The sequence below is a fragment of the Sarcophilus harrisii genome, chromosome 4, assembly GCF_902635505.1.
Source record: "Sarcophilus harrisii chromosome 4, mSarHar1.11, whole genome shotgun sequence".
NCBI lineage: Eukaryota > Metazoa > Chordata > Mammalia > Dasyuromorphia > Dasyuridae > Sarcophilus > Sarcophilus harrisii.
This window is the reverse complement of record NC_045429.1, coordinates 137,032,480-137,054,946: the sequence shown is the minus strand read 5'-3', so window position 1 is coordinate 137,054,946 and position 22,467 is coordinate 137,032,480. Positions and strand designations below refer to the sequence as shown.

The following is a 22,467-nucleotide window of genomic DNA, read 5'->3' as shown; positions in this document are numbered from 1 at the left end:
TCCATTGATCATAGTCTGGCACTCAAGGTCTTCCATAATCTGATCCCTTATCTTTCTCTTTCAGCCTTATCTCTGTAAAATCAACCCTTCTTTTCAGATGTGTCAGGGTATTGTCTTGTCATTTTCAGTAACATCTTAATCTTTCAGGATAATCTTTAATATGTATGCAATTCTTAAGAATACAGATTTTCTTCCTTTTATTGATATTCCCAGTGCTTAGCATTATGACTTGCACAGAGTAAGCATATTATAAAATGTCTTTTCATTCATTTATTCATTTTATAAATGTTAGCAATGTTTACAACTACAGTGTGACTTTCAGGGACTAAAAATGTATCATTATGTTTTTGTATTCTTAGCAACTAATACAATTTCTTATACATCATATCAGTTTATTGATGGTGATTAAAAGATTTTACTTTCATTGTATCCACATTTAACCATATTAGATAAACTAAAATGATTGAAACTTTTATCTTAAATAAGCAGTTATTTACTATTGAAAAGTGAATTTTCATTTAAAGAGGTATTAATTGTATAAATAGTAAAATCCTTCTAATATACATTATGTTGAATAGTAGAATTTTTTTCAACTTTATATTTTAAGATTTGATCTCAATAACTAATTCATTCAGCTCTTTAGTTAACTCTGTGAAATAAGGCAATCACTTAAGGTTAGGTTGTTTAAAAAAAAAAAAGGTGAAAGCTTTACTTTTAATTTTTCTGTTTATATTATTGCCTATGAGTTTTTTCCCCCTTATTTTCAAATTCACTTGTTATAAAAAAGGACCTTTAAATTCAAACTTAGATAGCAATACATTCAAGTGTGAGGAACATAACCAGCATGTGTGGATAGAAGGATGATAAGCTTTTAATAGAAATAATAGTGTTGGAAGCAGAATGCTTGGGAGATGAGTTATCCTTTGGGCATGAATTTGAGATGCCAAGTGGCCTTGTGCATCTGGCAGTTGGTAATACAAAATTGAAATTCAGAAGAGACAATAGGATTGAATGTATAGATTTGCCATTAAAATAACGTCATAACCCCTGAGTTGATAAGATCAGTGAAAGTTTAGATTGATCAGTAAAAGGTCTCAGTAAGATTGAGTAAAAGTGATGATTCATAAGGGACGCAGAAGTAATTGTCATACATACAGAAAATGAAGCAAGGATATAATACCATAGACACCAAGAGAAAAAAGAAAATCTTAAGAAAGAGGGTAACTGATACCCTCACAGAATCAAGAAAACTGAGACTAGGAAAAGGCTTGGTAGTTAAATGATGGGATTATAAAATACATTGTAAATGGTGAGAAGAGAGCAAATGGAGTATAGATTCTGCCTCATAATGAGTTTATGTGTGAAAGGGAAACCATAATTTAAACATACAGAACAGTCAATTTGTGATTTATGTGTGTTTGTAGGTGCTAAATATTGATTGCTTGGGATAAGGAGAGATGAAAGAGATCGCAATGATAAAAGGGATGAGCTGTTAGAGGAATTAGTGAATGGAATGAAGTGCTTAGGAAGTGGAGTTAGTAATTTCCACAATGTCATAGATAATTGAATGCAACCTACTAGCATTTTTGGAAGTTGGGGATGATTTTATTAATATTACAATTTGCTCCTCTCCTCCCCCCCTTACTCAAATCATTTTTTTCTTCAGCTTCAACAATTAATACAGACACTACAGATTCAACAGCAGAAACCACAGCCTTCACTACTTCAAGCACTGGATGCTGGTCTTGTTGTTCAGTTGCAAGCATTGACAGCACAACTCACAGCTGCAGCTGCAGCAGCCAATCCTCTTAATCCACTAGAACAAGGAGTCTCTTTTAATAAGGTATACGTTAAAGCAGCAGATTTATTTTATATTGATTCCTGATAGATGATTTAAGTTTTTTTGTGTGTGCATTGAAGTTTATTTAAGTATTAAAATCAGAGCCATATTAGAGCATTTTGAATATACTTTGGACTGAAGAGCAGTTTCCTTTTTTAGCAGTGTTTTTTTGGATTTTTGAGATACAGGTAATATTTGTATATTTAAAAACGAAGCTTAAAATTTTTTTTTCTAAAATTAGTTAAAAATAAGTATTCCTCTAAGTCATTTGAATAAGATTTTAATAATTTATGTTTATGTAGCTCTTTTTAACCATTTATAAAGTACTTTCTCTACAGTAACATTGCAAAATAGGGGTGTTTAGTAGTATTCCTATCTTACAGATTAAGAAACCAAGGTCCATTATATATTGTGAAGTGACTTAATGACAAGAGTTTGAGTCAGGATTTGAACACAGGTCTCCTGACTATCAATTACTTTCTATTATACTACTTTATGTTGTACTTCAGCACTTTAGTAAATGATTTTTTAATTCAGTTCTTTTATTTTTATTAAGAAATACCAATTAATTTGTTGGTTTCTGGTAGTTTCTACAAGGAAATTTTAGTGTTTGGTTCCATGTCTGATTTTGCCTGAAGTGATCAACTATTTGACACATTGTATAGGTATTTATATTTTGTGCAGAGACATTGTTTTGGTCATATAAAATGTTGAATTAATATTTTAATGGGCTATTTTTATATTTTAAAAAGCATGAAATGTGATATATCATTTTAATCTTAAAGTCAGAATTTTCATGAAGTCCATTTATCTAATAATTTTTCCTCCTCTTTTAGAAGTTGATGGATAGATTTGATTTTGGAGAAGATTCTGAGCGTGGTGAAGAACCTAAAAAGGAAACGTCATCTTCCCAACTGTAAGTATTATATTATTCTTTTTAATTTTGAGCAAAATTGTGTCAGGTAAAACAGATATTTCAATTTTAAGATGACATGTTGTTCTGAACTGGTTTAAAAATGTTTTCTGCATTAAATTAAATCAGTCAGTCTGGGAAGTTGTTTGGCTACAAGTTGAGGAACTTGTTCTAATTAAATCTTGGGATTGGTGACTGTTAATCTGTGCTAATTTGATTATCTGGTTCTTTATAAGGAGTTAGGGACCTTGTCAAAATCCTTTCAAGAATAATGCTGAACATTATCACCAAAAGAGGCTAATGCATTATTCTCTTGACAAATTAGTCTTTAAAATATAAAACTGTTGTGAAATCATTTTGAACTATGGGAAAAAATTTACCTGTGTTGTCACAATAGGATACCTCCTAGACTACATACTCAAAATACATCCGGATTTGTAATACAGTACGAAGAAAGAACTTTTTAGAAGATAATTTTTAATGAGTAGAACTAGAGGACCTGACATGTCAATTTGTCCAGCTTCCCCTCACAGGGAAAAACTTAATTCAGCATCTCTTGACAGATTGACCTCCAGTAACAGCCCACTATTTGCATGACAGCTTTTATTATTAGAAATTATTTTTTTTGTGTTAAAACTGAATTATTCTTTTTTATTGGTTTTAATTTTTCATTTTACTGAAACACAGAAGTAGTTTTGATAGACTTGCAGATATTTTGATAGGTACCATGTCTCACAGTCTTTTTCTAGGCTAAACACAACCAGTTTTCTCATCTGTTCCCTGTGTGACTTTATGATATTCTTTAAACATTATTACCTTCCTCTTCTCACATTCTAATTTAATATTATCCTTATTGACCTAGTATTTACTGATTATGGCATAATACTACCTACCTTTCTTGAATTGGATGCTGAATATTTCTATTAATTAAAGATTGCATTAGCTTTTTGTTGTTGTTATTGTTAGCCACAACTGTTAGTTTATAATGAAACTTGTAGTCATTTGAAGTCATGAACTAGTTCTACTCCTAACTAGAAGATATATTCATTCTAGCTTAAATTCTATAACCATTTTTTGTAAAGCTTCAATGTATCAAATATCACAATTATAAAATTTTCTAGACATGTTTCTAAAACTTAACAGGCAGTACATGAAAATAATTCAGAGTCTTGTTAATTAGATTACAATTCATGAAAAAAGTTTCCTTTTAGATTTTAGACTAATGAGCCCATCTATAGGACAGATGTTTTACTGAATTGGATATTTGTTTTTTTCTTTTTAGCTCTCATGTTTCAGAATCTGTAAACAACTCAATTTTTCATCAATTAGCAGAACAACTGCAACAACAAAATCTTGAGCATCTTCGACAACAGCTCCTAGAACAGCAGCAACCTCAAAAGGTATATAACCCCATCTTGTGGTATTTAAAGTTATTACTTCTCTGCAAAAAATTGACTTTACACACTATAACTTTTTCAGAGAAAGAATTATAAACTGAACTTTTAAAAATGTTTTCTTATCAATTTACTATTTGTGGGGTTTTTGTGTATGTGTGTTTTCTGTTGGTTTGTTTTGTTTTGTTTTGTTTTGTTTTTTGGTGGAGGCAGAATGAATCCCAGAGCTTTAATTTCAATGGTGTAAAAAAATGTCTTGTGAGGGAATTCACAGTTGCTGGGCCACTGAGATAAGTGACTTGCTAATTAGTCACATAGGCAGTATATATCAAAAGCAAAACTCTTGAGGCTAGCTTTCTATCCACACTTTTTCATTCTGCTGCTTTTAACATATTTTTAGTTTATCCCTTCCGAAAATATATAGGATCTGTCTCCAACATTACAAGTCATTCTCAGAAATCTTGAATCTATTCTTGTAATTGTGTGAAAAGTGAAGTAACCAAAATCCAGCCAGGCTAACAAATGAATCTTTTCTAAGAGATACGCTATCAAATATTAAGAATTAACTTCTATGCATTTTAGCAGTAGTGGAAAGAAGGAAAATAAACTTTTATTTGTATAATTACTTTACAGTTTTTTAAAAAACTCAAGATTGGATTATTTTCTCATTTGGAGGGAAAAAGACAAGCAGAGGTGTCAGAATTGGCACTTTTATGTCTATCTTCCTTATCTTCCTGTCTTCTCTATTCAGGCATTACCTAATAGTTTAGGTAAAAAAATCAGTCAGTCCAGAATTGATTACTATGTTATAGTCACTGTGCTATCTTATGAGCAAAAATCCAGAATTCCTGTTATCTAGTGGCAGAAATAATGTGTGCAAAAATATAAGAGATATATATATATATATTATACCTATATCCCAAGGAAATCATTGAAAAAAAGAAAGGCTCCATAAACACCAAATAGAGCAACGATTTTTGCAATAACAAAAACTGGAAACAAGTAGATATTCATCAAATTGGAGAGTGGCTAAACAAACTATGGCATCAGCATATAATAAGATATTATTTTACTAAAAGAAATAAGCACAATAAATAATACAAAGAGACATCAAAAGATACATACTAATAAAAAATGAAGTAAATGGAGTCAGGAAAACAATGTGCAAAATGATGGCAGTAATGGAAATGGAAAAAAACACAGAATGATTGAAATTCAAAGTTTTGAACATACAAAGACCAATTTTGGCTTCAAAGGGGAACTGTGTACTTCCATTCCTTTTAATATTTCCTCTGTTCTTAGGAAAAGTTTGGGGTAGTCATGTATAAGACATTGCATTAAATCTGCAAATTTTTTTCTCTCGAGATTCTATTATGAAGATTATCTCTTAAGGAGAGAGAGGCTTATTATAAAGAGACTTCTAAGTGATGTGAATGAGGTCAAAATAAAAAATTTCAGTAAAAATTATTTGGAAAAAAAGGTTTTAGGGAAGTCTAAGAAGGGAAAGTAAGAGCTCAAAGATAATGCCAAGGTTATGAATTTGAGAAATTTGAAAAATGATAGTTTTTTTACCCAAAATAGAAATGTTGGGAAGAAGATTGGAGACCGCTAGTGTAAGGGAAAGAATGAATCTGTTTTGAATGTGCTGAGTTTGAAATTTTTGTAGGACATTCACTTGAAATGTCCTTTAGTTGATTTGGTAATACTTAAAAATGAAATTTAGGGGAGAGATCAGTGCCAAAATTTTAGACTTGTGATTCGTTCACATAAAGGTGATTAATTAAATCAGTGGAAACAAATGAGGTCATCAGGAGAGAACAGAGATCAAAGAGTATTCCAGAGAAGTGGGTGGTAACCAGTTTTAGGAATTGTCTGCATAGAGATAATAATTAAGCATCTAAGGAGTTGATGAGATAAGCTAACATAATATAATATGAATGATTCTGAGAAGGACAAGTAGGAAAATCAAGACAGCAAAAATATACAGAGTAAAGAAAACATTTAGTCAGAGATGTCAGAATTGAGAAAAAAAATTGGATTTAGAAATTAAAAGATTATTGGTAACACTTGAGAGGACTTTCATTTGAACTCAAGTCTAATGACAAAAAAGAAAATCATGTTTAATGACTTTTATTTAAATATTTTCTAAACCCAAATATCATTTTATTTTCCCTTTTAAGGTGCCTAAATTGCTCTGAGGTCTTGAAATTAATAGGTGACTTCTAATTTTATTTTTTCATTTTCTTCTTTTTTCCTTTAAATATATAACTTGTGTATAGGATTCCTCTGGATTGTTCCACTTTAAATATTTGTCATGTTAATTTGAAGAGTAATTTAAAAACCAATTTAACTCATGCTGAACTTCAGATGTTATTAATATTAATATTTTAAAACTAAAATTGAAAAATCTTAAATTTAGTATTTTTCTTCAGCTTTTAGAATCCTCAAACATTTATTAGAATATCTAATAATTTTTAACTCTGATGTATTAACAGGTTATAGTTTGCTGATTTCTAAAATGAGGTTGTTGGAATAGATTATCATCAAACTCTTAATTTTAAAGTTCTTTAATACTTATTCAGAAGAAAAACTTGCTTCTATTATTTGAAAAACCATGTGTTGCTTAACAATATCCTCTCAGGTATTTTTAACTCATTTTCAGTGTTAAATTGTTTAATTATCCTTGTAACTTTTTTCTAAAGAAAGTCATTTTTGTTTCATACAGTCTTTCATACTCTCTTTGAATACAAAGTATGAGTAATGAATATCATTGGAGTCCATTTGGCTTGGCCAAGACACTACTGACACTACTGACATGATCAAGTAACAGTAAAAAACATAAGTAGGTAATAGAAATATTAGATACTCTTAATAATATTTTTACTACATGAATGATGCTGAATGTCACTGAAGTAACTGCCACCCACTGAAGTTGCAACTGCACCAAGTGGGTCCTCTACAAATTAAATTTTTTATTCTCAATTGGATCTTTCTGCTGTCTGGCAGTCCTTTTCATTTTCCTTCCCCTCCAACTTTCCTTTCCCCTCCCTCTCTCCTCTGCCCTCTTTCCCCTCTCCCCACAAAACAATAATGTTGTATTACTATAACAACATAAGATAATATATTACATTCTATCAACAATATGTAATAATCTAATATTACTAAAGCTCAACTTAAGATATTAAGCTTTAATAGCTTAAGATAGCACCAAGATTTTTGGGATGCCATGTATTAGATACTAAAATCTATTTTTTGTGTGTATGTCTGTGTGTCTGTGTGTCTGAAGTGAATGGGAATTTTTAATAGCATTATTACTCCTGTGATTTCTATTGAACAGTAAAAATAATTATTAGGGAGCTATTTTTTTTTTTTTTTGATTATTTAGGTATTTGTCACTGTAATTTTATGCTTTTTTTTTTCCCATGCTAAGCTCCAATTCAATTTTTACTGAATGTTTATAAAATAGTATTACTGCATATGTAATCATTCTTGGAAGTAATGGGTGTAGTTTTTTTTCTGATCTGATTCAATTAAATACATAATTAGCCTATTTAAATTGTATTTTATAAAATGTGAATGTCTACTCTATGTAGAACATTGTGTTAGGGCATCATGTAGAAATGCAAAAGAAATTAGTAAACACCTTGTTCTTGTTGTAGAATCAAACGAGGGAACAGGAAGAAACAAGTAATGCTGTGGTTTTTAAAAACTTATATTTCCTATGTAATTAGATAATAATAAAAATGTCACATCAGATTACTGTTGGCCTTTAAAAAATTTTTTTGAAATAAAATAAGTTTAATATCCATTTTTTTTTTCCCTCTGAAGCAATTGGAATTAAGTGAGTTGCCTAGGGTCACACAGCTAGGAAGTGTTAAGTTTCTGAAGCCAAATTTGAACTCAGATTCTCCTGACTTCAGCACTGGTGCTCTATCCACTGTGCCATCTAGCTGCCCCTAATATCCATTCTTTTAGAAATTAGTAATGAATTAAAATAAGATTAATATCCATTCCTTAGTAATCTTTACTATTCACAGTGAAGAATTCTTTTTAGTACACTCAGTATATATTCTATTTGTGCTGTGTTAAGAGGAGAAATCTTGAATGTTTGCTTGAGGGGAAAGAAGAATCAAGTGATAAAATTTGAAAGTAGCCAGGAGAAAGTCAGTGAATAAAGAGAAATTAGAAATTAGAGGCAGAAGAATTGTGGAAGATAAAGTGTTCAGAAGAGACGAGATATTTCCAAGAAATTGGATTGGCCTAAGAGAACAGCCATATCTTCATCAGAGAATAGAGAAAAGCAGAAGATGAAGGATGGTGTCAAAGGATTTTGAGAAGTAGAATAGGAAGAATAGGAATCTTCACAAAGGATGATTTTTCAGTAAAACTGGAAGTATAATCTGCCAAGACAGTGTCGGTATAGGAGTTGAACGATGACCTCTGAAGATGTCCTCAAGTAGCATTCCCTTTAATGGGGTGACAACTTGCATACATCTAGTTATAATAAGTTACATCCAGGATATAACAAGTAAGAAATAATGAGTAGAAGGGAAATGCTAGAATTAAGAGAGATTGGGAAAGGCTTCCTATATGTAGAATGCAGAATTTAATTTATTTATTTATTTATTTTAATAATAGCTTTTTATTTACAAGTTATATGCATGGGTAATTTTACAGCATTGACAATTGCCAAACCTTTTGTTTCAATTTTTCCCCTCCTTTCCCCTATCCCCTCCCTTAGATGGCAGGATGACCAGTAGATATTAAATATGTTAAAGTATAAATTAAATACAAAATAAGTATACATGACCAAACCATTCATTATTTTGCTGTACAAAAAGAATCGGACTCTGAAATATTGTACAATTAGCCTGTGAAGGAAATCCAAAATGCAGGCAGGCAAAAATATAGGGATTGGGAATTCAATGTAATGGTTCTTAATCATCCCCCAGAGTTCTTTTGCTGTATGTAGCTGGTTCAGTTCATTACTGCTCCATTGGAACTGATTTGGTTCATCTTATTGCTGAAGATGTCCAGGTCCATCAGAATTGATCATCATATAGTATTGTTGTTGAAGTATATAATGACCCAAAGGTAGAATTTTAGCTGGAAGTTAAAGGAAGCCCAAGAAGCAAGTAGATGAACATGAGAAGGAAGACCATTCTAGGCAGGTGTAGGGGTTAGCAAGTAAAAATATCCAGAGCTAAGGGCTGGAGCTTTTCATTTTGAGGGGATGCAAGAAGACTAATCTCTGGATTCAAGAGAATTTGGAGGAGAAGATAGTGTAAAGGAAAAGACTAGAATAAAGAACATAAATTTTTGTGAGCCCCCACTTAGTGTGTGACTTCTTTCAGTAGCTTTCAGCATCATTCACATTGTATTAAAAAGAAATTTTTAAAAAACTGAGTGGCTGCTACTATTTTTTATATTAAGACAACAACCCCCACTTCCCCCCCAATAATATTGCGATTTGGTTATAGTTCCTACTTTTAAGGTTCATTAATTGCAAATGTTGTCTTATTTCCCCTTCCAATTTGTCAGTAATAATTTTTGTGATTAATAATATATAGGGGTCTACTCCTGATTCAGTTATTTCATCTTTAAAGTGAGGAGGTTGGATTAGAGGATCTTGCAGGTGTTTGTCTCTCTCCCTCTTCGAGAATTTTTTATTGTAATAAATAGAGTGATTGACAAATTTGGCTTAAAGTATAGCAAGAATTTATTAAACATCTATTGAATTTGTTTTGCTGATACTTTGACTATCCTTTATCTCCAGAGAGAGATAGGAAATAGGATTTAAATCAATTGAGCTTTACAGGCAGAATTTATGGAATCTTGTGTTACGAAGGATTATTTCTGTGTTAATGAAAATTGTAATTAGCTTATTTCATTTTATTCTCATGTGAAAGCATTGGTCTTTACTAAATAGTGGTCCATTCCTACATATTTCTCCATAAAGAAAAAAGGAAAGAACATCTATAAATCTCCCTGAAGGAAAAAGTTGTTTAAAGTCCTGGATAAATTTATTGTATAATTAGATGACTGGATGGGTTCTCAAATAAAAAAAAAAAAAATTATTTGTTTAACAAAATGTTAAGAGGCCACCTAAATTCACATATCCTTTTCTTTTCCTATATTAATATATTTTATTCTATTTACATTCTTTGTTCTTTGTCCTACTTTTCTGTCTTTGTTTCATTCTATCCACTTTATGCACTTTATTCTTGGTCCAACCATTCATTGTGTTATGCAGACTGAAAAAAAGCACTATTGATGCTTGCTTACCTGTATAACCAAGTTTTGTAGGGTTTTGAGGGAGGAGTAGCACCTCTGGTGTGAAGGTTTGGCAAGTCCTCATCAGGATTACTTATCCACTTTTGGTGTCTAACTGCCACCCAGCTCTCTCCTTGTGGCTTCCCAAAACTCTTTAAGCATGTGCAGTAGCCACACCCAAGTAAAACTATCTCAGCAGATGGACTAAACCAGATTGAGAGTAATCGACAAATCTCAAAACACATTGGTGAATTAGAAGGGTGTCTGCCTTAAGCATAAGAAGACTTCTCCTAGTGGAATTAGCAGATGAGAGTATTTTATTCCAATAGGCCAGGGGTGCTCAAACTACAGCCCGCTGCCAGATGCAGCAGCTGAAGACGTTTATCCCCCTCACCCAGGGCTATGAAGTTTCTTTATTTAAAGGCTCACAAAACAAAGTTTTTGTTTTTACTACAGTCTGGCCCTCCAACAGTCTGAGGGACAGTGAACTGGCCCACTATTTAAAAAGTTTGAGGACCCTTACAATAGGCCATGAACGTGGTAGAAGCAGGTTCTGTGGAGAGATTTAGAGTGTAGACAGATGCTGCATCCAGGTGTCTTGAATTTTGTCTTGCCACTGGACTCCATTAGTTATCATCCATTATTTTAGTATCTTACTATTTAACTTTTATTATTTTCCTGTCTTTTTTGGAGTCCTTTAGCAGTATGTGTTGCTATCTTGGGAGCTGTGGTCAAAACTCTATACATACATAAGGCCCAGACCATAAAGTTATTTCACTGTACTGAAACAGTAGTGGGATTGGGCACCTTGCCAGATGTCTGAGCAGTTTTCTTTCTTTTTTCTTTAATAATAGCTTTTTATTTTCAAAATATATGCAAAGATACTTTTCAACATTTGCCCTTGGAAAACCTTGTGTTGCAAATTTTTCTCCTCTCCCTTAAACAGCAAGTAATCCAATATATGTTAAACATGTTTAATTCTTCTATATATATTTCCATATTTATCATGCTTAAGCAGCTTTTTTAATAGACTGCAGTACTTACCTCTTGGCATGAGAATGGAGTTAAAAAAGGTGCCCCCAAATTGTCTATTTTACCCAACCCTGTTATGCCTACAATGTGAAGATGATTCCATTCACCATTGGTACATGGACAGCAAGAATTCCAATAGACTTGAAAGATGAATAGTTCTTGTTCCAAGAGAACTCAGCAGATGCCATATCTAAATAGCAGCCCTGACTGAAGCAAAGCTGGCAAATGAAGGCCAGCTTACCAAAGTCTGTATACACATATTTTTGAAGTGACATCTATGATCAATCAAATCTAATTTAGTAGCAAACTTGTATGCCTCTTAAAAGGAGTGAACAATGGGGTTCATTCACAGTGTGACTGCCACTTGTAGGAAAGTCACATTGTCATCATCAGTGCATATGCTCCTATCAAGATGATCTCCAAAGAGGTCAAAGAAAAATTTATAAAGACATCATCATCACTTTGCTGAGAGAGGACAAGTTTTTAATTTTGGGTGACTTTAACAACAGAATAAGCATAGATTATCAGATATAGCAGTGAATCCTATCATGACTATCAAGATGCTCAATGTCAATAGACAATTATTTACTCTATCTGAATAGTTTTTTGCTCATCTGGAGAGAAAACTGAGTAAACACACAATTAGCAACAGTGGAGCAGAAAAGGAGTGGGCATCTTTCAGAGATTTATATACAACACATTTGTTCATATAGGCCATCACACACCAGAATTAATTTAATGAAATTGATGGTGCAAAATTCGGCAAATGGTAACAATTAGCTCCATTAAAAATAAAGTATAAGTGAAGCTTAGAGAGATTAAGGAGTCTTGACTCATTAAGAAGATAGGTAAGATTCAGTTTTATTCTGATAATAATCTAAAGGATTTCTCTACTGCCCTGAAGACTCTTATGGGCCAAAGACCTTTTGTGCATTTGTGATAAACCAGCATTGATTGAGCCACACTGATCGGTGAAAAGGCTGAAGAATGATTGACATGGTGTTTGGTGACCAACAACTCTAGAGAATTGCTAGGAACAGAACAGAGGTGTGAATATAATGTTTATCGACCTGACTAAAACCTTTGATACTGTCATTCAGGAGTGATTGTGGAAAATCACTGCCAAAACATGGTTGCCTAAAGAAGTTCATCATAATTCTGTGATGGCATGTTTACTTACGTAGGTTCTAAATAAAGGAAGATTCCTTCTTTCCTAGTCACCAGTGGAGAAAAGCATGTCTGTTGCATGTTTTTTTTTTTTTTTTTTTAAAGCATGATTTTTTCAAGATGTCATCAGGTACCTTCAACAAAGATGAAAATGGCATCAAGATCTGCTACCACATTGATGGTAAACTAATTTGAAAAGATCATAAGCCAAGACTAAAGTAGAGGGAGGGAGAGTTGGTGTATGACTTTGTTTGCTGATGATTGTCTCCTCAATGCAGCCTTTGAGGCTGAGATGCAACAGAGTATGGATCAGTTCTCTGCTGCTTATATTAATTTTGTCCTGACAACATCAAGAAAATAGATTCTCCAGCGGCCATTTCCCTACATGGAACCACTGGTTATAGCAAATGGAGAAACCCTGAATGTTGTGGAAAAGTTCATTTACCCTTACTCCAAGAATATACACAAAGATGATTAAATTGATATAAACTTTGAAAGAGTTAGTTCAGTGTTTGGGAGAGAAGAAATATTAAGAGTCCCTACCAAACTGAAGGTCTGTAGAACCATTGTGTTGACTTCATTGTTACATACCTGTGCAATGTACCAGTGCAAATTGAACTATTTGAATTATTAGGAGAAGATTCTGACGATTGCCTAACAAGATAAGGTATTGGACATTGAGGTCTTCTTTTAAAGTGAACTTTCAAGCAATTCCACTGCAGAAAGCACACCTCTGATGGGCTGACTACTTTATTCAAATGCCAAAAGTGCATTTGCCTTTATGGAGAAATCACACAAGGCAGGCATTCACACAGTTCACAAGGAGCAATACAAGAACACTTTCAAGGTCTCTCAGAAGAACTTTGAAATTGATTGTGAGACATAGGAGAAATACTGGAACAGAACCTCCCAGCATGGCATGATTATATCAGAGAAAGTGCTGTATTTTATGAACAAAGCTTAATTGCAGTAGCTAAAAGTAAATATGAGATGTACAACTCTAGAGACATCTCTGTCCCAAATTTTCAAATGAAATTTGTGCCACATTCAAAACATAATGTACCTTGACCCAGATATAGAGATGTCATTGTTCCTCTTTTGAGTATGATGAACAATAACATCAGTGTGGCTTTGGGCACTGAAGTTCTCTGAAGCTCAGTTTCCTTAACTTAAAACTGGGAGTAGGGTTTAGTTACACAAGAGGTATCATACATGAGACCTGCAACACTTGACTTCTACCAGATTAAATTATTGGGAAATAGTTAACAAAATACAATTAAAAAATAGATAATACTTTATTTGAAACTCAAGTTCAATGTGCAGGTCCTAGAGATCCTTATTTATGGATTAGTGAATGCCATTTCTTTCTGAATTTGACATCACCAGACTAGATTATCTTTCAGGTCCCTTCCTGCTCTTCAATTTATTTCAGAGGTATAAATGCTCACACTAAAACTTTTAACAGTCAACATTTGTGTGCTTGTACAAGCTGTCTCTAGCACATTACTGACCTTACCACTTTTACTTTTCTCCAAGGTTATTTTCTGTCTGTTTTGTGTATACTTTATATCTGCATATTGTTTCATCTATTACAATTAAGTTCATTGAAGGGGCAGGCATGGTTTGGCTTTTATTCTTTTATCCCTAGAGCCAAGGATAGCACCTGGCACTTAGTAGACTTCTAATGAACGCTTGCTAGGTTGTACTAATTAATTTACATAGGGAGGTTAGCTTAAAGAGGAGAAGACTTCGGGGTATTTGATAGTGGTGTATAAGTGTTTGAAGAATTGTCATATTGAATCAATTAATAGACATTTATGACAAGCATTATTATTAATCTTCTGTGTATAAAGTATTATATGATTAGATTTATAAATTTTTAAATTATTATAAAATTTATAAATTTATAATAGTTATGCTCCAAAGGGCAGAACTTGGAGCAATGAAGTGGAAATTATAGAGGCTAATTTTAGATTTTTTGTAAATTTCCCAACCATTGTTCAAGAAGTACATTGTGCTTTCTTGGAAAATATTGGCTCTCTATCTGTAGAACTAGAGGTTCTTAAACATGCTGATTGCCAACTTGTTAGCGATATTATAGGTAACTTGATTAGATAACCTCATAGAATACTTTCATTCTGCTTCTCTCTCCCACCCATCCCACACCCCCCTAAAACAAGAAAGACAGGGGAAAAAAAAACACTAGGCCTAGAGTCAGAATCAGAAAGATTTAGGTTCAAATCCAACATCTAATCATTATTAGGTATGTGACGCAGACCATTTGTCTGCATTATTTTCTCACTTGTAAAATGGGAATATCTTAACTTTTAGATTGTTCTAATTAGAATCTAATTAGATAATATTTGTACAGTGTCTCACACATAAGAGTCACTTATTAAATGTTTCCTTCTTATTTGTGAAATTACTTGTTTATGTCCACTTGTCATTTTCCCTGTGTGCTTTTTTCCATAGGTAACTGTTACTCAAGAGAATCCAGAAAGTACATTTGGTTCAGAGCACTCTGCATCACCATCACAGGGAAGTAGCCAACAGCAATTCCTTGAACCTGAGACAAACTTGGATGATTCTATAGATATTCAGCAACAGGTAAAATTCAATTTATAGATCTAGAATATCTACTATAAATTACAAATGAAAAATGCTGCCAAATTTATAGTATACTTTTTAATAGTAACAGTGTTGAAGTACTCTTATTTCTTAAGACTATTCTTTGGTATAAAATTTGCTTTGAATTTTGAGATATTTTCTTTCAACTTTATTGTTCTTTCCTGTTTCAAGGATATGGAGTTAGATGAAGGGCAAGATGTTGCTGAAGAGATCTTTGAGCAAGAAGAAAAGAAAGTGCCTATTCGCTCTAGATCAAGAACACATTCAAGATCTCGGTCAAGGTTTTTAAATCCTTAATCTTTAGAACTGAACTTTTGTGCATTAAGTGTGGTCTTTGTGCTTTTACCTAAAATGTAAGGATGTTGTGTTTGACGTAACATCCTTCCCCCGCCCCTTTAGTTTTCATTTTTTTCAGAATTAATTAAAATGATGTGTTTATGCAGAAGTTTGAAACTGACTTGCTCAAAAAGTAAAAAGTATTTAAGAATTTTTTTAAAAACCAGCCTATTAATTATATTATGTCACAATATAATGTGTGACTTGTCTTTTACCTGATTTTGCATAATTATACCAAATCATAAATATACCATTAGGGATGTAAGGAATTATTTTTGAAGGCATCTAGATGGCACAATGGATAAAGTACTGAGTCTGGAGTCAGGTAGACTCGGCTTCCTGAGTTAGTTTAAATCTAGCCACAGATACTTGCTGTGTGATTCTGAATAGTGACTGAACTTATTTGTGAAGTAGTGATATTTAGCCATTAGGTTTACATTTGCCTTGCCAGTCTAAATGTTTAAAAGATAATTCATTAATTGGAGCTTTTTGTGATAATGAGATGTCATGTAAAGCCTCAGAAACAGACTTAGTCCATTATATTAATAAAATTTTGAACCAGAATTAATTTTGCCAATCCTCTAGTCTACTTTGTTGATTTTTATGGATAAATCTTCTGATCCATAATCAAGTGTTCTAACAGTTACCAAATGCAGTGACGTCTTTAGCATTGTTCTTGCTTTACTATCTCCCATGCCAGCAGTGTTGTTTTACTAGGAACAATGTAGTGGAAGAGAGACAAAAAAAGGTGAAGTGCTTCCTTAAATAACATATTTCATTCTCCCCACACACCTGGCAGACACACTTGGGGTCTGAATGTACAGAATGGCTGAGTAGAGATAGAAATTTTTAATTTTGAATAAAAAATTTTATAATGAGGACTTGCCTATAATGGAAAAAGCACAAGGTCCAAGACAATAGTGGTAGTCTTACTGTCCCTTTCTCTTGAAATCTGAGCCCTTTTCAATGCAACTTGCTTATAAGATTCTAAAACATAAAATGTATGTTTATTTTTTAATAGATCACCAAGAAAACGAAGGTCCAGGTCACGCTCTGGTTCTCGAAAGCGCAAACACAGAAAGCGATCACGTTCACGGTCAAGAGAAAGGAAAAGAAAATCGTCCCGTTCCTACTCTAGTGAAAGAAGAGCCAGGGAAAGGGAGAAAGAAAGACAGAAAAAAGGATTGCCTCCAATCCGATCTAAAACATTAAGTGGTAAGTATTACCTGTTCATATATTCCTAGATCCTTTACTTTTAGAGAAAATTTTCTTTTCCACTGTGAGTCCCTATTACTAAGTATTCATTTTGAATGATAAAATGTGAAAAATATACATATAACTCATAGTATAGAAAAAAGAAAAGTAGTAGGCAGTCTATAAGAACTTATTTTACTTCCCAAATTAGGATTAAATAAAGAAGTATGGCTTTCAATATCTTTTCTGGTAATTACATCTGTTGCATAGTTTAATGTTGCATAGTTGCATAGTTAGAAAACAATTATAAATCAGAACCAAAAGCAAATTTTGCCTACTTTGAGTTTGAATGTATATTTTCAATTTATATTGAAATACTATCTTCTCTCAATAGTAATCTTTAATAACAGGAATTTTTCCTTTTTCACAATTACAGCTAGCCTATGTATACTATTACACTTATGTATTATAGTATAGCCATTGATGTAGTGAATAGAATGGTAAGCCTGTAATTGGGGATATGTAGGCTCAAATCACTAAAGTTAGTGTGCTACTCCAGGAAACTATTTGAAACTTAGCTAACAAGTCATAGCCCACTGAATTAGAAAAGTTCCTACCAAGATATCTCTACTAATAAAATCATAACTTATTCCCATAACCTACTGAAAAATAAAATTTATACACAAAAAGTTCAAGCTATTTGTCTGATTGTCTTTTCACAGTTTGTAGTACTACTCTCTGGGTTGGTCAAGTAGATAAGAAAGCTACACAGCAAGATTTAACCAATCTTTTTGAAGAATTTGGACAGATTGAATCCATCAATGTAAGTATTACTTTTCAAATAATAATTATTCATATTATGTTCAAAAATTTTTTAAAATGCAGACTGCTTCAACTTTTTGCATTAGTAGCTGCTTATTTAACACTTCATTTTTCAGCTTTCATTTCAACTTGTGCCTAATGGTATGAATGACATTGTAACTGAGTTAATGTCCTAGCAAATTTGTGACAAGTTATTTTGAAGGTTCTTTTAAGTGTTTTTATAGTATTCTAATAAAATATGGACAATCACTCCAAGTTATGTATAAATTAAAAACTTAGGAGCATTTAACTGTCAACCTTTATTTGGTCTTGTGTTAAGCAGCTCTAATTGCTGGTTTTCATAAAGTGAAGAGGTTGTAGAAATGGGAAGAAGAGGATTAATATTGAATCAGCTTTTTTAAAAATACTTTTAGAAGTGAGAAATATACCACCATTATACATCCACTGATCCATATTGAGCACCTGAGATTTTAAGGAAGCTCTGATGAGAGTAGAATACTTCTGAATGTCCAAGAATGAAATATGAAAAGATAAAAGGAAGTTATAAGATTTTAGTTCTCCTTGGATAAGTTTTGTTGTTATTGTTTTTTACCCTTGTATAGGTTTTTAATTATTATTTTAGAATTTAAGATTAAACATTGATACAGAGAACAAAATTTGTTTTATTTGTAATTTAAATTAATTTCTATGCATAAAGTACTGAAGCCCTTTTCCACTTCATTCTTTTTGGTCTTCATCGTGATTTTCGGTTGATTTTTTTGCATTCATTTTTCTTGTTATGATGTTTTCAATTTTTCTGATTTTGCCTTTTTTGCTTTGCATTATTTCAAGAAGATCTTTTCCTTTCATAATTTTCCTCATTTGTTCGTCTAAATCTCCTTGTAGTGTGTTGTTACATTTGTGTGTCACAACTTATTTAATTCTCCTGCTGTTGTTTGGACTGTTAGGTTGCTTACAATTATTGTTTTTTGTAATTATTTCTAATGTCCCTATGAAAATTTTTGAGCAGATAACTCTTGTAGCTAGTACTGTTTTGAATAGATTTTTTTCCCCTGAGGCAATTGGGGTTAAGTGACTTGCCCAGGATCAGAATTAGGAAATGTGGTTTTTTTTGTTTGTTTGTTTTTATATTATAGCTTTTTATTTACAAGATATATGCATGGGGAATTTTTCAGTGTTGACAAGTACAAAACTTTTTGTTCCAATTTTCCCCCTCCTTTTCCCTACCCCCTCCCCCAGATGGTAGGTTGACCAATATATGTTAAAGTATACGTTAAATACAATATATGTATACATATCCATAGTTATTTTGCTATACAAAAAGAATCGGACTTTGAAATAGTGTACAATTAACCTGTGAAGGAAATAAAAAATGCAGGCAGACAAAAATAGAGGGATTGGGAATTCTATGTAGTGGTTCATAGTCATTACCCAGAGTTCTTTCATTGGGTGTAGCTGGTTCAATTCATTACTGCTCTATTGGAACTGATTTAGTTCATCTCATTGTTGAAGAGGGCCCTGTCCATCAGAATTGATCATCATATAGTATTATTGTTGAAGTGTATAATGATCCTGCTCATTTCACTCAGTATCAGTTCATGTAACTCTTTCCAGGCCTTTCTGAAATCATTCTGCTGGTCATTTCTTACCGAACAATAATATTCCATAATATTCATATACCACAGTTTATTCAGCCATTCTCCAATTGATGGGCATCCACTCAGTTTCCAGTTTCTGGCCACTACAAAGAGGGCTGCCACAAACATTCTTGCACATACAAGTCCCTTTCCCTCCTTTAAGATCTCTTTGGGATATAAGCTCAATAGTAACACTGCTGGATCAAAGTGTATGCACAGTTTGAAAACTTTTTGAGCATATTCCAAATCGCTCTTCAGAATGGCTGGATATATTCACAATTCCACCAACAATGTATCAGTGTCCCAGTTTGCCCACATCCCCTCCAGCATTCTGCATTATCTTTCCCTGTAATTCTAGCCAATTTGAAAGGTGGTATCTCAGAGTTGTCTTAATTTGCATTTCTCTGATTAATAATGCATCTTTTCATATGGCTAGAAATAGTTTTAATTTCTTCGTCTGAGAATTGTCTGTTCATATCCTTTGGCCATTTATCAATTGGAGAATGGCTTGATTTCTTATAAATTCGAGTCAATTCTCTATATATTTAGGAAATGAAGCCTTTATCAGAACCTTTGACTGTAAAAATGTGAAACCATCTTTTTTTATCATTTCTGATGGCTCAATACTATTCTATTACATTCATATGACGTAATTGATGGACAATTGATAGACACCTATTTTTCCAATTCTTATCTACAATTTTAAAAAATCAGAGCTGCTCTGAATATTTTAATACATTTAGTCCTTTTTCCTTTTTATATGATCTCTTTAGTGTATAAATTTAGTAATTGTACCAATACTTATAAGGTTATACCCAGTTTAATGACTTTTTTCAGAATAGTCCCAAATTGCCTTCCAAAATGGATGAACCAATTCACAATTTTACCAGTTGTGTATTAATCCTTCCTACTTCAGTCCTTCCTACACTTCTTATTTTCCTTTTTTTTTTTTTTAGGTCAGCATTGCCAATCTGACAAGTGTGGAGTGGAAACAAAATGATTTTAATTAATATTTTTTCTAATTATTAGTGATTAGAAACTTTTTTATTTCTCATTTGAGAACTTGTCTGTTCATAATCTTTCACTATTCAGGAATGGGTTCTTATATCTTTGAATCAGCTCCTTATATATCTTGGAAATGAGACCTTTATCAGAGAAAGTTGCTACAAAGATATTGGAGAATGGCTTGATTTCTTATAAATTATGGTCAATTCTCTATATATTTTGGAAACGAGACCTTTATCAGAACCTTTGACTGTAAAAATGTTTTCCCAGTTTATTGCTTCCCTTCTAATCGTGTCTGCATTAATTTTGTTTGTACAAAAACTTCAATTTTATATAATCAAAATTTTCTATTTTGTGATCAATAATGATCTCTACCTCTTTGGTCATAAATTCCTTCCTCTTCCACAGGTCTGAGAGATAAACTATCCTATGTTCTTCTAATTTATTTATAATCACATTCTTTATGCCTAGATCATGAACCGATTTTGACCTTGTCTTGATGTGCGTTGTTAAGTGTGGGTCAATGCCTAGTTTAGGAAGTGTTTAAGTGTCTGAGACCAGATTTGAATTCAGGTCCTCCTGATTTCAAGGATGGTGCTCTATCCACCACGCCACCTAGAGCTGCCCCTTGAATAAGTTTTTTTTTTTTTTTTTTAAGAGATGAAGAATATCCATCTTTGCCTTTGATATTCTAAGTGGGCAGGCATAATTGTTGTTGAACTGTATGTATTTCACTAGTACATTGAGAGCTCTTTTATCCAGTTATTTATACTCATTTAATGGCAGTTGAAGAATAATTTAAATTATGCCATTTTTACTTTAGAGTTTATAGTTTTTATCTTTGTTGAAAGGAATAAAAAATAAATTTAGAGAAAGATGGCATGATTTGTATGAAGTAATGCTGAACAAGAAAAAAAGCAAAGCCTAAATAACATTGCTAGTATGACAAAGTAAAAGTCAACACCGAGGGGCAATAGAAATCTGATTAAATATAATGATAAATGGTGTCTACTATGGTCTACCAGTTATTTATACTCATTTAATGGCAGTTGAAGAATAATTTAAATTATACCATTTTTACCTTAGAGTTTATAGTTTTTATCTTTGTTTCTATTATGTGTTAATTGAGTCATAATTGATTCCTATGCTATAGATTACTTGGTCAGCAGTATAACCAGTTATAATCATTCATTTAGGAAATGAGAAGAGATGAATTTTATGAGTAGTTTCTAGGAAAAACGGCATGATTTAATGAATGGAGAGGTGGTCTCAGAGCTGGGAAGACTTGAGTTCAAGTTCCACCTCTGGCTCATGATGCATTTATGATCCTGGACAAATCACTTAACCTATCTAGTTGTCTGGGCAACTCTATTAGACTATAAGTTGCAAATATGATGTTTACTTATTGGTAAGAGAGTTTTCTAGGAGTTCTCTATACCAATGAATTCATGAGTCTATCCCTATCCATTAATTCTAGAAATGTACTCTGATGATGTATAGGAACTGTCTAGATATTTTAATACTATGATTAATTTTTTAAGTGTCTATTAAAATATATACCATTATATATACTTTTGGATTTTTCAGATGCCACAATGTAAAGCTTTAGTTTAAAAACAGGTTAGTTAAAATTTTTTTTGCTGATTTTTGTGCTGCTCATTTGATTTATTTTTCTGAATGAAGTCTACCACTTTTTTCTTTTAAAATATCTTTAAAGCAAAAGATAATTCCTTATAGACATGCAAACAAATTGTTCTACAAAGAATATTTCCTGAAAAGTTAGTTTCCTGGTTATTAATATAAAAATAGAATATACAGTTCTACCATTCATCATTATATTTAATCAGATTTCTCTTGCCTCCCGGTGTTGACTTTTACTTTGTCATAATAGCAATGTTATTTAGGCTTTGCTTTTTATCTTGTTCAGCATTACTTCATACAAATCATGCCATCTTTCTCTAAATTTATTTTTTATTCCTTTCAACAACATGCTAGTCATTGATTTCATATGCCATAGTTTGGCTATTCCACTATCATCTGGCAATTTTGTTTTCATTCTTTTGACTTTTACAAATAATGAATGCTACAGTGCATTTACTGTATGAATTTTTATGCCTATTAGCCTTAGTAGACTCTGCATCAAAGGATATTAATACCTTAGTAACTTTTCTTGAATTATGCCAAATTATTTTCTAGAATGCTTAAAACTAATTCAGTGTTCCATTA

At 32.3% G+C, this 22,467-nt stretch overlaps 1 protein-coding gene across 3 annotated transcripts in view; it reads left to right on the top strand.

Annotated features, from left to right (window-relative positions):
• SCAF8 (SR-related CTD associated factor 8) overlaps positions 1 to 22,467 on the top strand; it is a 96,058-nt gene that overhangs the window by 57,310 nt on the left and 16,281 nt on the right. For 2 of the 3 annotated variants that reach the window (XM_012549425.3, XM_023503299.2), the window contains 7 exons: positions 1,667 to 1,843; positions 2,677 to 2,756; positions 4,036 to 4,153; positions 15,092 to 15,226; positions 15,419 to 15,528; positions 16,605 to 16,798; positions 17,500 to 17,600. In XM_012549425.3, coding sequence (XP_012404879.1) covers positions 1,667 to 1,843; positions 2,677 to 2,756; positions 4,036 to 4,153; positions 15,092 to 15,226; positions 15,419 to 15,528; positions 16,605 to 16,798; positions 17,500 to 17,600 — 915 coding nt within the window. The remainder of the gene's footprint in view (positions 1 to 1,666; positions 1,844 to 2,676; positions 2,757 to 4,035; positions 4,154 to 15,091; positions 15,227 to 15,418; positions 15,529 to 16,604; positions 16,799 to 17,499; positions 17,601 to 22,467) is intronic. The other variant, XM_023503298.2, reaches the window with a different exon arrangement.